A 15,525-nucleotide genomic window follows, 5' to 3' on the forward strand; every position below is an offset into this window, starting at 1 on the left:
CGAACTTTTCTAAGAGAAGTTTATTATCAAAAGTCACCCCAAGGTTTCTGCATGTTTTTGAAGTTGCAATTTGATTTGCATTTGCATCCAAATACTGGAGTGGGGTCGTATGCACAAATCGTGATGAAAGATGGAGAAATTCTGTCTTACTGCAATTCAACTTCAAACCATTCAATTGCTACCATTATTTAATTGTCTTCACACAATTTACAAATTGTGTAGTTGAAGTTACAAGGTTTGACTTTTTAAATGTTATATAGCTGTGTATCATCATCAGCATAGAACATCTTGGATATCGGTCCAGGATGTTTATTGATCAAATGTTCAAGAGGAGACGTGTACAAGGTAAGTAAAACCGGACCCAATACAGACCCTTTTGGTACACCTTTGGTAAGTACGTGGGTAAAAGACCTAGAAGATATCCTTTATTCCCAATCTAAGTGAAAGACGTTTAACTCCTGTGCTTATGGGCCCAGTTAGGCCAGTTTTAGTTGTTGATTTTTTATTATTGCTTAAAGAAGCACTGTTTCTCAATTTATATTGTTATAACGGTCATCAGTTTACTCTGTATATTTTGTGATTTAATTTTGAGCTTTTCCATGTTACTGCTTTATTTTTCCTGAAACTTGGTTTCACTGACGAACACCAAATTAATGATTAGTCACTCTAACCAGTCTTTCTTATAATGATCAGGGTTTGGTGTTAATTCCTGTTCGTGTAATTCAATGTGACTCAGTGAGAGTTAGAGGGATGCCTGTAAAGCCCAGGGTTTTATGCTTGACTTTTCATATCTAATATTATGATCATATGGACAATGTAACACTGATTTTTTTTTAGAAAAGTGCAAATACAGTGTATTACGTTTTGAGTATCTATCTTGATAGCATATCTTGATAATGAGTTCATGTACCCTATTTTGATTGTCTTGTTTTTTGTTAATAGCCGAGTTATATTCCGATTTCCATAATTGATTTCACTTCTGCATATATTATCATATTGAAAGACATTCGATGCACATAGTTGCCTCTGCATTATTTTCTGTTACGACTTGTGATACACCAGTATATGTGTATTGTGTTGAGCTTGTACAGTTGTATGTATGTGCGTTGGACATCATCTTTGCTAAAACAGCAATTTTTATAGTAACTGTATTATTTCCCCGTGATTTTCGTGTGGTTTGGAATGAGAGATAGTGGAAGTAGTGAGCAGGTTGATTATGTGATGTTTGAAGTTTAGTGTAAGTGATGAAGGATAGATTATTTCGATTGGTGACAAATTAGGTTATATCTGATTTAGATTTGGTTCATAAACTGGGAATGATTTCCCATTTCAAAGCATTGTTTTGAATTATAGATAATTAATCATTGTCTTCACAGACCTGCTAGTGATTGATAATGTCTCAGCCAGAGATTTATGTTCTTACATTTAGACTCTATTTATTACAATTTGCTTACATAAAAAATTATTTTGTAATTATGTTTAATGGAAGAGGAAGAAGAAAGAAAAAGTGATCACGCCTGTATGTTAATTGTTAGGTAATGTCGCCCTCTGCGGTAGAAGAAATATATAGCTTCGTCTGTTATATTGTGTTCAGAAAAATGTTCCCTGCTGCCCAGGACAAGTCCACCCAAACAAAAAATTAAATTGAGTAAAAGAGAATAATCCAACTATCATAATGCTGAAAATTTCATCAAAATTGGATTTAAGATAAGAAAGTTATGACATTTAAAATGTCGCTCAATTTCACAAAACAGTAATATGCACATCCTGGTCGGTATGCATATGAGGGACTGTGAGATTACCCACTCACTCTTTCTTTTGTATTTCATAATATGAAATATTTAAATTTTCTCCTCAAAATTTTATTACTCCCTGAACATGATGAACTACCATTGTTTTGACGTATTTTGTTCAATCGAGTTGGTCATTAATTGTCAAATCTGTAAAAATTGAAATATTGTATAATTCAAACAATTAAAAAAAAACAATGAGTGAGAGACATCATCGAGTCTCTCATTTGCATATCACTGAGTTGGGCATAAAATAATTATGTTTTGTGAAAAATAAGTAAAATTTTGAAATGTCGTAACTTTCTTATTTTATATCCGATTTCGATTAAATTTTCAGCGTTATGCTTGTTTGATTTTTCTCTATTGATTTAATCAACGTTTTTCTTGGGTGGACTTGGCCTTAAACGTCATTTACATTCGCCTGTTGTTCTCCCTTTATGGCGTTATGTAAAAAAAAAATTTTTGAAGTAAAATTCTATATATTTTTTTATTACTTTAACCATTCAAATCAAACACGGATCAAATAGAAAATAGGCCAGTTTTTAATGAAGCTAATACAGTATATTACCATTATATTAACAAATAAAATATAGTCCCCTTTTTAATGCAGCATTACAGTATATAAGCCTTCTGGTAAATTACATAATACATGTGCTATACACACAAAATTTCAGGTGGTCTTGAACTTCTGCAAATGATAGTACGACTACTACTGCTGCTACTACTTCTACCACCACCACTACTACTACTACTACTACTATATTATAACTACTACTACTAATGCTACTACTACTACCAATGCTGCTATTACTTCTACCACCATTACTACTACTACTACTACAACTATATTATTATTATTAGGCTACTACTACTACTATATTACTACTACTACTACTACTACTACTACTACTATGAGTAAATAGATGATAAAATAATCCCTTTTCTATATATAACGTTTCCAAAGATGATGTGCCGTGTAACCTTTTTACCCATGGTAGCCATTTCAGCTATGAGCTGATCTTCTACCAGACCCTGCAGGCCATTGTATACCATCTTCGTCGTATGATCACCTCTAAAGAAATCAGAAGGCCCCATATATATATTTTTAGAATCTTCATATATGACTCGGCCGGGAATAAAACTCATGAACTCCTGCTCATGAGATGGGCGTTCTATCCCTGAACCACCATGCTCCTTTTTACTTCAATCTGTCGTTCTTTTGCACAGTCTGTCGTTCTTCCAATCTATTGAAATCATAGTGTGTTTTTTTGTTATTCTACAGCGAACATTTCACATCTTGCTAGCAGCAAAACTTACAAAACTGCATTCATGAGTGTCTATAGAAAAATATACAAAATCTTAAATACTTTTGTTTTACTAACATGGCATAGAAACGGATAATTCGCTGTAAGTTTCCGGGCACATGACCTCTCGCCAACGTATGTCGTCTTTTACGTGTAGGATGTCATTGCATCATCAGCAACATTTTTATCCAATCAAAGCAAAGGGGAAATCATCTGGTGGGCGGACTGGCCATTTGGGCGAACTTGCCCTCAAGGCGAACTCGTCCGACTGTTCCCTAAGAATCCCTGCTCCTGGAGGAATCGGCACAGAGAGTAATGGAGATTGCCAAACTGGCGGTAGCCAGTGATACTCCAAAGATACGGAAGACACCCCTGAATGAGCCGACGAGATCGTAGAGGAACCCTGAGAGAAAAGAGAGAAGAAAAGAGAGTTTAATAAGAGTAAAGGGAGGACTTTGAGATGGGAGTGACAAAAATAACGTGATTTTATTCATATTAAAAAATAGTATAACACAATTCTATGCATGATTGGAGCATACCCTATACCTACACAGGCACCGACCTCGATTGATACTTTGATCAACAACTGCGTTTTCACACAAGACTATAGCTCAAATACAACCTTCTGAGCACAGGGGCCCGTTGCAGAAAGAGTTGCAATCAATCGCAACTCTAAAAATCATGCGCATCTTAATTTTCAACCAATCGACAGCGCGCATTTGGGACTTGCGATTGATTTTTTGACTTGCGTTTAAACGCAACTCTTTCTGCAACGGGCCCCTGGTCACTGTATTCAGATCACTTTCCTCGAGTTGGAGGAACTTAACTAGGCCTATTATCTCCTGTGATGTTATATGTATATGTCTATATATATTTATTTATTTTTTAGAGCTATGCTCCTTTTAAAATCTACGATTTTATTTCCACGGCATTTACTAAAAATATGCCGAAGCAGACTATTTCTATTTTACTCAGGTACTTTTTTACTGCTAAACTTCGACTGTTGGCGGTGAGGCCCTTTTCAGATTTTCCTGTTTTGGAGCCGGAGATTCGCCAGTGTCATCTTGCATTCATGGCAACGCCTCTTTAGATGCGTCTTTTACAGTGCGCTTCCTCCATCTTCAGCGCATTGATTTCTTTGAAAGGTGAGTTTCACAATCCGTATGCCCATGAACAGACGTGTTTTTTACGACTGTTTCAGAAACGGATTTTGAATTCTCTTTTTTTAGTCACATCATGGGCACTGACGAAGAGTGTTTACTTTCATATTTGAGAGCTATGCTCCTTTTAAAATCTACGATTTTATTTCCACGGCATTTACTAAACCTTTTGTGATTACTTTATATATATATATATATAATAATAATAAACGAAGTTGCTGATGGAAATGCCAATGCCCTCGACCTCTGTTTTTTTTTTAACTTGTCAGACAATTTTGTCTCTCCTGATGTGGTTTCCAAGGTACACCGCTTACTGTACTACTTTCTTGATCTAAAATAATTGATATTATATCCTACATACATTGAATCCTGTATAGTGATTGGTTCCGATAGCACCATGTGACCGAATATATCTCAACTATGAAGTTGCGTGACGTCAGACTTCGATATATTTTTCGCTATACCAATATTCTGACGTCATTATTTCAGAAAACTGGATATCTAGCTAAACTCTCGGGCGCACCGGCCAGCGAGCTCTCTCTCCCGGCCAAGTCCAGTGATGCGTCGGCGCAGGCACTAATCTGCGTTCCGCTGAGCAAAGTAGGTAATTCAAAGCAAGTAACCGGACTTTGCAAGCTCAGCGCATAGATTTTGGTTATAAATTATTAAAAGTAGGATATAAAACAAATATATCAGGCGTTTCATTCGAAAGCATAGTGGGAATTATTCATCCTCGGTTGGACTGGCAAAACTACTATATTTCCAGTCCCTCGGAACTGTCTTCGCCCCTCGGGAAAAATAGTAACTGCCAGACCAACCTCGGATAAATAATTCCACCATACTTTCTCAAAGCCTGATATATTTGTTTACTATACTTCTGTTGTTACCACCGCCGCTACCAAAACCACTACCATCCCACACTACTATTACCCCTACAGCCTACTACCAAGACTTATACTGTTACTTTACTCCTACAACGTACTCTTCTTAACACGAACGCTATCTGGGGCCCGTTGCAGAAAGAGTTACAATCAATCGCAACTCTAAAAATCACGCGCAACTTGATTTTCAACCAATCAACAGCGCGCATTTGGGACTTGCGATTGATTTTTTGACTTGCGTTTAAACGTAACTCTTTCTGCAACGGACCCCTGGTCTGCAGAAGACCGAGGCAATGCAGAAGATGGACTTGCCGCATGCGCGGAGGGGAAATAGATTTGATTGATCAGTTTTGTCCCATCGAATCATAGAAATGTCCTGTTCGTAATAGGGAGTTTTCGCTTCCACAACGGATAAAATAACACAATAAATGTATTGAACATGACCGTCAAATGACAATGAACAGCTGGGAAGTCTTTGTCGAAAATTGGTGAACCGAACAGCAGCTGACGAAAACTTGTCCATACTCCAGCGCGAAACTGCTCGGTGTTTTGAATCACCATTTTTTGACAAAGACTTCTTAGTCGTTCATTCTTATGAAGGGCATTAGACAATATGTTTTCTATGTTCTTGAATCTGTCGTGCGTCATGACAGCGAATGCTACCTAATAGCTCGCTCTTTTTTTTCACGAACGACAAGTTCTTTATAAACTATTGGCAATAATGACGAGCAAGAATCTCTTTTCCTTTTGTAGATAATGCCCATTGTCATACTGCTAGAATTTAAGCATGAATTTTTGAATAAATCTACCTGTGAGCATTCCTGAAATAAGATATGAGATTCCACATATCATAAAAGAGCAAGCAACGGCCTTTGGAAAGTTTTCAGTTTTCACCTTCACAGAGACGGCACCATAGAAAGTCGAGTAAGAATTGTAGAAGCCGAATCCGGCAATAAAGGAACAAATGGCTAGGTAGGTTGGTGAGGAATTGAAAGGGTATGCTAGGAGCGCTATGGATGATACACCGAGGTCGAGTGCCAACATGTGAGGCGTCGCCAGTGGATGTTTATAAAGGACTGCTATGAGTACAAGCCATCCGGTCACACCGCCAATGGAGCCCATCATGACCAGGTACACTGATGTATTCACCGGCAATCCTTCTGCTATTCCATATGAGAATAAAAACACTGTCCACGCGCAGTACGATGTATCAAACAACACCTGGCAGGGAAGCATCAGAAACATAAAAACACGCTCCGTTTTGATAAAATCAAGGGTATCGTGAATGTTATCTTGGATCGCTTTCAAAGTTGTGCTTAAGGTTTGATTCTGCTCTGTGCATTCATCGGGTTGTAGATCTTTAGAATTTGCAGCGATTCTAGTTTGATCCGCCAAACCGCCTCTGGGTTGGAGTCGTTGAAGCTCATCGAGCTCAACATCATCGGATGGGCGTGGGCGGCGTGGACACTGCGGAGGACGCAATGACGCTCCTACTGCTACGCCATGGAAGGCCACCGCACCCAGGAACAACAGACTCCCCCTCAGCCCATAGGCTTCCAGACAGAACATGGCCAGGTATGGCATCAGGAAATTCCCCATGTGCGTGCCCAACTGTGTGACTGCCGCAACTTGGCCATAGTATTCGCCATAGTACTGGTGAAGGGTCTCACTTGACAGTTGCCTCAGTGGAGAAGAGAGAATGCCTACCGGAGAAATAAACGAGAAATTTAACTTGGCTACGATTCTATTTATTATTTTGTCCATGAAGTCATTATGAGTCAGAGTAGGTCTGACCTTTTCAGTGTAAAATTTAATTTTCAACGAAAAAAAACATGAATGAGATTCGATTGTAAATAGTGCTTAAATATTTTTCCAGGAATCACATTGTTTGAGAGAAGGGGATCTTTTTCAGCATGTTCAGGACATAATAGTTCACGAGTCTTTTGCATAAATTGGCAATTTTTGAGGTGTAATGTCGGATCATTTTATAATTTCGTTGGAAGACAAAGTTAATTTCCTTAATGGTCAACTGAGTGGGAGGAGGGCCCTTGTCAGTTATCAAAATACCTTGGTGCCGCCCTTGGGGAGAAAGTCAGTCACTGACCTGTATAATAACTGGATGGGCGGTCAAGCGTCGTGGACTGATCTCCCGCGATCTAGGACCAACGCAGCTACCAAAGCCATTTGTTAGCATACATATCAGTGGTGCCAGTACGGTGCAGTGTGTGCCAGTGCGGCTATTGTCAGCATTTTAAGGTCACCCTTGCGTAAATTTTATGCCAAGCACGACTGAATGAAAAAAAAATGCGGCATAGTTCTCAACCATGGAGGGTATTAGGCAGAAAACATTATGCATTGGGTATTGGACACTTTATTCTAGTTGTCTCCAAAATATGTTACATTTTATCCGTTTGATTAAATGGTTATTATGAAGAAGCAGTGGTGGTTATTTTACAACTTACATAATTGGGACTCCGTGAATAAATCTAATTTAGGCCTGCATGAAAATATCATTTTTAATTTTCCTCATAAAGTAGCCCTTGCAGAAAGAAAATTGCGTTCTTGATACTCTATATACACTCAGTGGCGTACCGTGGGTTACGGCATTGGGGGCACCAGAAGAAAAAAAATGGCGCGCAAAGCGCGCTCAATAGCCAGGTATACTATCCTAATAGCGACATTTTAAGGACTGTGCCATTAAAAAGATCTGTATCTCACTATTCAAATGTTTTATATTCAGACCTAAAAAGGACATTATAAGCAATCATGATACGTACCTGTCTCACTAAACAAAAAATCCGAGCACGAAGCGCTAGCTGAAATTTTTGTATATTGACCCCAAACAGGGACATTTTAAGGACTATTTTTTATAGGCATTCATGCAGAGCATACATACCCACCACAGTCATAATGCGAGCGTCAAGCGCGTGCTGATTTTTTTTTATCAGATCTACACCTAAACACATGAAGTCACTGTCATCATGAACATGGTACGTATCTCAACAATCAAATATTGCGAGCACGAAACGCGAGCTGAAAATTGTTCATATTCAGACCTGAAGAGGGGCATTCTAATGCTTTTTTTAAAATAGGAATTCATTAAGACCATACGTTATTCACTAACCAAATGATGCGAGCGCGAAGAAATTTGCTGAAAAGTGTTGATTTTCAGATCAGAAGACAGGAACATTTTAAGGGCTGTTTTTAGGAATTCGTGAGTAGACATATCTCACCAATTTACTTATGCGAACGTAAGCACGCACTGGAAATGTTTTATATTCGGACCTTAAACGGTGGCAATCACCTTAAGTTGTCATAAAAAGAAGCATATGTCACATTGCCACTGCAAAAATTGAAAAAAGCTCGAAGTGCGAGGAAATATATTAATTTTGGTGTATATTGACATGAAAACGGGATGTTTTAGTACCGTTTATTTTTCCTTTGGAAAGGATTATATATCTCATTAAACAGACAATATGCGAGCACCAGGAGTGATGAAGATATAGGCCCTAAGGAAAATTTTTATGTAATATAGGCCTAATATATATATAATAATAAAATATATAATAGTGTATTCTTCTTTCCCCACTATGTTTCTCCTTTTTTCCCCTTCTTTTCCCATTCCCCCGTTTCTTTCTCCAGCCGTTGGGGGGGGGGGGGGGAGGCACGTGTCCCCCGTAGTTACGCCACTGTATACACTGCAGAGTTGTCAACAATGTGAATTTTGCTTCATTGTTAAATTTAAGCATTGAACTTTGTGAATTAAATCTTCATGATGTTCATATTGTTCATCACTGTCGGCACACTGAGCATGCTAGTGATTTTCCCCTTACAGAACTTGGTTGAAAAGATTCTCGGAAAATTGTGTTTGTAGACAAACGCTGATGTGTCCACTCCAACAAGCAGTTGATTTGAATACAACCTCGTTTTCAATAATCATTCAACAGACTGAATATTTTATAGCTTCCATGGAGACAAATGTGTTGCCTAGAAAAAATATTCCCTAGCAACGGCTATGTTAGCACTCTTCATCTCGGCCAAATGTGCTGAGGAAGTTGTGCCTTAGAGTAAAATTATTGAGAAAATTAACATATGATAGTTTGTTATCAATAGGCAAACAGCATTCCGGAGTTGTACCATTATCTACTGACACAATTCCATCGCCTAGCAACACTATTTTCCTTAGCAACGATATATTTTCCCCTTAACAAATCTTGAGGAAAATAATCCACTTTTAAGTGTACAGTGCCATTTGTTCAATAATATTCCTACATGCACACTGGCAATGGTAAATTAAAGGACACCACTTCATTTATCTAATTTCTTTAAAAAAAAATCATTTTGTTTGTCTACCAATTCTAAACAGTACGATGAGCATGGTATTTAAACTTTATCATATGAAAAAAAGAAATTTAAATGTTGCAGATAAAAAGAGAATAATATGGTTTGGATTCATAGCTGGGTAGGTAACATTTTATTTTTAGTTTGCTACATTAGATGTAGTATTGATAATATAATAGAATGAACAACACTACTTTTCAGGCACAGATCCTGATTAAAATTTTGATCATAAAGTGGGTCTTTACCTAAGGCTTGTACAGATAATTTTTTTTTCAATTTCAGGGACCTCCTATACTCAATTAAGTCATTGGCAGAGGCTTTTGGCTGCATATATTCAGATCACTTTCCTCGAGTGAATATGGAATGGTTAACAAATGGATCTGTCTTGTCAAATACCTAATCACCCATGCATGTCCAACTTCCAAGGTTGTGTCTGTGTGGAGGCTGTAGCCCAAAGATGCCAAAGCTGTGAGTTAGATAAGTTTCTGTTGAGACGTTAATACTATTAATAAATGTCAGAATTAGTTTAATCACAGGGAACTTATGATCTCACTTTCAATCTGATAACTGTCAAGAAATCAGAAGGATGAAAGCATGCCAAAATTGGGATCTTAAGCCTTAAAGGGATCGTTTAACTTTGTGAGCAGCTGATTTTAAAAATTCTCAAACTGAGACGAAACATGTGTATGAGTGCCTGTATTTGTCCTAAAAAACCCTGAAACAGACTTCAATATAGGATGAAAAACTGTAATTTAGATACAAGTAGCAATTTATTAGCTTGATTTTGAGAACCGTCTAGTAGACAGGCTCAGCTTATGACCAGTTTTCTCCAATTCAAAAAAGTCTGTTGGCTATGTTGACTGCCTTCTGCTGTGTGTATTTCCTATACACACGCTATTAGCTGCACTGTACATTCAGTGTATACCTTGTACACACTGTATGTAGGTCATGCTGTGTTCATCTAGAGTTAATGTGTTGTGTTGCACAGATTCGCTCTATACACATAGTCATTGAAACCAACTCCCAATTATTTTGAAACTTTGGTTTACATCTCCAATGTTTTAAATTGATCCTGTAGATATAATACTTTGAAACTTTTGGGATGGTATTTTTACACTATAAGCCTAATGTTTAGCCCATTTTCAAGAACCAAAATGAGAATTTTTAAAATCAGAACAAAGTGAAATGATCACTTTAATATGGTTGTTGTTTAAGAAAGCACGAATGCTTGGAAGCAAACAACCAGAGGACCTGGTAATGGGGATGCGCCTTACAAATGAGCACTAATGCACCGAGTGGGAATCAAATCCAGGTCACCGGAATCCGAAACCCCCTCTCTACCGACTGAGCTATCATTCCTGATTAGGCAAAGAAAAGAACAAGAAAACCATTAAGGATAGTAAGCACTAGCGTACCGTCAGGGGGGGGGGGGGACAGACTGCCCCCCCTGACGAATCACAACTCATGCAGGGGACGTATCCCTGCCCCCGGCCCCCTGACGAGTCACAACTGATACAGGGGACCCCTCTTTGAACCTGAAGACCTTTTTTTTTGCTTGTCAATTATTTTTTCTGGTAAGAAATCCTTTTTTTTTTGGTTGAAGACCTTTTTTTTTTTTTTGCTTGTCAAATTTTTTCGCAGACGAAATATCCTCCAAAAAATTGCCCCCTTCTGGAAAATTCTGGAAAGGTACGCCAGTGATAGTAAGGCTTATTAAAATGGGAGATGTTGTCTATGTCTAAGTGTCATTATGTAATATGTCATGAGGTTTGCACACATCTGCTGAATAGATAACCAGGGAGGGGCGTACAATAAACATGATAAAAGTACCAGAATATAGATAGGAGGCATATCAGCTTAAGTTGTCTGATGTTGTCCTTCAGGTATTTTCTGCCACACCGATAGTGTCAGTGACTCCGGCTGTTAAAAACTGATGCCTTAAATACTCAGTTTAAGAAAATATGTCTGAAAGAAAAGACAAGGATTCCTCTCAACATGCAAACATAATTATGTAAAGGACATTGACAAAGGTAAAGCTTCGGAAAACAGGTACACATGCCACTATTGTAGGGCGTACACTAATGCTACTGTTCGTTCCATGGAGATTTAGATCAATGTAAGTCTTTAAAGACATCCATGGTATAAGAAATATGTCTGAGAAAATATCTAAAACTGATGTAAATGGGATGATACCCCTACAATATTGGTAAAATATACTAATCTGTATTTGTAATGATGTTTTGTTCAAATAATAAGGCTGGAACATCTAAAGGCATAATTTTGTATCACTGCTTGAATGGAGTGGAAAAACATTGAATTGTGCAATAATCTCTTAAGTAATAATCACTCCTCAGTGTGCCAAAACGGACTCAGTGATGATCTGACAAGTGTAACTCCTTACTGTGCTATAAATCATCTCTGAGCCAATCCAGAAAGACCCCAGGTTAGTGTATTCCACCTTAAAAACAGAGAGCAGATCAAAAACTGAGGGTCAGATGGTAACAAGCCAACCTACATTGGCGTCATTCTAGACCGTTCTCTTTCATAGAAAGAACATGCTGCCAAAACAAATGCAAAATTTGGAGCAAGGAACATCATTCTGAAGAAGCTGGGAAACAGATAGGAAATTGACAGATACCAAATCTATCTGTACCACAGCTCTTGCTCTATGCTTCTCCACTGCTGAGTACGCAGCCCTTGGCGCTATATTGACCCCCAAGTCTTGAATGGAGCTTGCAGAGCTGTTTGCTGTTTGCGACTAACAGAAGTGAATAATCTTTACCTACTCTGTAATATTGCCCCACCATACGTCAGAAGAGAAGTCATCAGCACAGATGAAAGAAAAACAATCAAGAAGATATAATATTCCACTCGTCAACCATGAACCTGCCAAGAGACTCAAATCTACACACAGTTTTCTCCGCTCAACAGAATCCCTTGATGACTCTGCACGGATGAAAACGTCACCCTCTGGTCTAACAATCTCCAGTCTGTGATGCACAATCTCACCTATGGACTTAGTACATCACTCTCCAGGTCCAAGTGAAGAATGGCCTACCTGATCTTGTTTGAATCGCCTATAGGTCTACAATTGGATTGGAGAAACTACCTGCAACTGTAAGGATGATCATAGGATACAACACTTTTGTGTCTGCCCCCTCCTACCAGAGCTATGAACTGCCACTACACTTGTGTCTTTTCACAGGAAACCTACATGTAGCTTTTGTACCATTAACAGGACACGACATCTTTAATGACCTAAGAAGAAGTTTGTCATTAATTATCTGACTGGTAGAAGACGTCACCTATTTATGGTAATCTGACATTTGGGGGAAAAAATGATTATTTGCTAATGGGTTGTTGGATAGGGGAGGGGGCTTGGTTCCCTAATGGGGATGTCGGTTAAGCTAAAACTTTGCTGAAAACGGTGCCTATATTATGATTGTTAGTGTTTTAAGGTGAAACTTACAATTTGCCAGTGGAAGAGCAAAGATATTTGATGCTAACAATCTTACCCCATATCTACATACCCCCTTAAAAAGCCACCTTTTGGAGAGACAAACTCCTGCACACCTAGGCTCCAATTTGGTCATAGTATACTGAATGATTTTAAAGGGCAATATTTATTCTGTGCCCATCTTCTCGGGTCACTACACATGTCCTGTGTAGTAGAGGGTTCAAGCAAGATCTGACTTTTGGGTTGAACGACTCCAGATCTTTGGCAGCGCACGGCTCTGGCAAGACAGGGGGGCAGACCAAAAGGTGATGCACTGTCTGATCCTCCCCTCAGTCTTAGATAGTGTCTGCATCCCTGCTCAGTGTAGCCCCGAACTGCATATTAAGGACTTTGCATCTTCCTGTTTCATACCATAGGCGATTAAGACATAGCCAGGATGGTCATTCGTCTCTTGAACCTGGGGGCTTGATTCGCTAGGTCACATGGAATGCTTTTGCGTCACAGACTGGAGGTGGTCTGACCATAGGGGATCCTTTGACTGTGTGCATAGCCATCAGGGGATTCAGTCAAGTGTAGGAAACTGTCTTGATTCGAGTCTCTTTTTAGCAGGTTCATAATTAAAGAGTTTTGCTTGTTTTTCCACCCGTGCTGATACCTCTATGTATGGGGGACTGTGCCACACGGTGCCAGGTAAAAATGGCAGAGGTAATAATGGCAGAGGTAAAAATGGCAGAGGTAAAAATGGCAGAGGTAAAAATGGCAGAGGTAACAATGGCAGAGGTAATAATGGCAGAGGTAAAATGGCAGGGGTTATAATGGGAGAGGTAAAAATGACAGCTCTAGGTAAAATATGGCCAGTCTTAAATCCCCATGCAATGAATTGTCAAAAAGCCCCCGCATGTAAAATCCTGAAGATTTGTCCACATTTTAACATTGGTACAGATCCATTTAAGCAAATGACGATATAACTGTCGAAAAATATTTCCGCTTGAGTGAGCACCACTTACTTTTGAAAAGTTAGTGAAAAATTGGGTGCTGGTTTGTTAAAAAGCCGAGAAAAAAAAGTTTTCACTCCAAAAATTTGGTTAAGGGGGAAAATGACACAAAAAATTATTTCAACTAAATGAAGTTCTTTTAGGTCAGAAAAATAATTACAACAAAAATAATAACAATTAGATAATAAACAATGTTTTTTCTTCTGTTTGAAAAATAACAGTATTTGTATAAAATCTCTACATTTTTTTACCAAGCTAATTACCAAGAGGGTGCTGCTTATGGTGTACAAAATACCCAACAGTACTTCCGCTTCCAAGGGTTATGACCATCAAGACGTTTATATCATATTGGATGCAGTGGTAAAGGTTCAGGGTCTTCTTTTATGCAAAGAATCTGAACCAGACGGTCCCCCTCGATCGACCCCAAATTGGTTTACCAGTCAAAACAAGATTATTATTGATTTTCATAATCAGTTACATATTCAGTGCCAAGCCTGGGAACGCATGCTTATTGTCATTCAATTATTTAAAAAGAATAGTACAGACGACATTACAAATAAGGACATAATATTTAACGACAATCAATCGTGACAATTTCAACGTCTAAGCTTTCCCCGCTATGTTCTCTATGTTTTTCCCCGCCCCTAACCATCTCTGTCTCTCCACCTCTCTTATGTCTACTCTTTGTCCTTTTTGCATCGGTAAACCTGGCAAAACTTTAGATATAAATAAACCAGCCAGACAAAAAGGAATGTTATAAAATGATGAATGAGAATAGTGCAGTTTCATTTTGCTCCTGATAAATTGAATGAAAAAATATCTGTCGTTTGATTTCTTTTTAAAAAGCGTTCACGGTACACCTCCAACGAATTCGTAAATAGCATTGTTAGTCCGATGAAGACGTAATGATGATGAAATGCCTAACCGTGACATGCACTTCTTCTTTAATGTATGTACATGCGGGGGCTTTTTGACAATTCATTGCATGGGGGTTTAAGACTGGCCATATTTTACATAGAGCTGTCATTTTTACCTCTCCCATTATAACCCCTGCCATTTTACCTCTGCCATTATTACCTCTGCCATTTTTACCTCTGCCATTTTTACCTCTGCCATTTTTACCTCTGCCATTTTTACCTCTGCCATTATTACCTCTGCCATTTTTACACCGAGCCTTGCCACACAATAGGTAAAGACCATCTACTCTTTTTGGTAGAAGACAGCCAGAAATTGCTCTGCAAGCAGCATTAGGACTAGTCTAGTTCTAGACGATTTTAAACGAATCTATTTGCACCGATATATACGTTCTATTCCGTGCGTACGCCCAGCCGAGTGTGCGCGCAAAACCGAGAACCACATGTTCTCGGTTTTGCGCGCACACTAGGCTGGGCGTACGCACGGAATAGAACGTATATATCGGTGCAAATAGATTCGTTTAAAATCGTCTAGAACTAGATTACATTAGGACTAGATTAAACTGGTAGCATACAGCAGAGCTGTTGAACCGATGGTTTGGCATCTGCTCCCCATAATGTGTTAACAAGCCTATTTTTCATGTTGTTCCTTTCACCAGCTTTTGCCTTTGTCTTGGCAACAT

At 38.5% G+C, this 15,525-nt stretch overlaps 1 protein-coding gene across 1 annotated transcript; it reads right to left on the reverse strand.

Annotated features, from left to right (window-relative positions):
• Positions 1 to 2,314: 2,314 nt before the first annotated feature.
• Positions 2,315 to 6,834, reverse strand: LOC129272427 (monocarboxylate transporter 1-like). Its single transcript, XM_054909580.2, has 2 exons — positions 5,945 to 6,834; positions 2,315 to 3,497 (listed from the first exon to the last, which is right to left on the reverse strand). The coding sequence occupies exons 1-2, from the start codon at positions 6,732 to 6,734 to the stop codon at positions 3,370 to 3,372; spliced, it is 918 nt and encodes a 305-aa protein (XP_054765555.2). The 5' UTR covers positions 6,735 to 6,834; the 3' UTR covers positions 2,315 to 3,369.
• Between the last annotated feature and the right edge of the window lie 8,691 nt (positions 6,835 to 15,525).

Source organism: Lytechinus pictus, chromosome 2 (genome assembly GCF_037042905.1).
Source record: "Lytechinus pictus isolate F3 Inbred chromosome 2, Lp3.0, whole genome shotgun sequence".
In the NCBI taxonomy this organism is placed as follows: domain Eukaryota; kingdom Metazoa; phylum Echinodermata; class Echinoidea; order Temnopleuroida; family Toxopneustidae; genus Lytechinus; species Lytechinus pictus.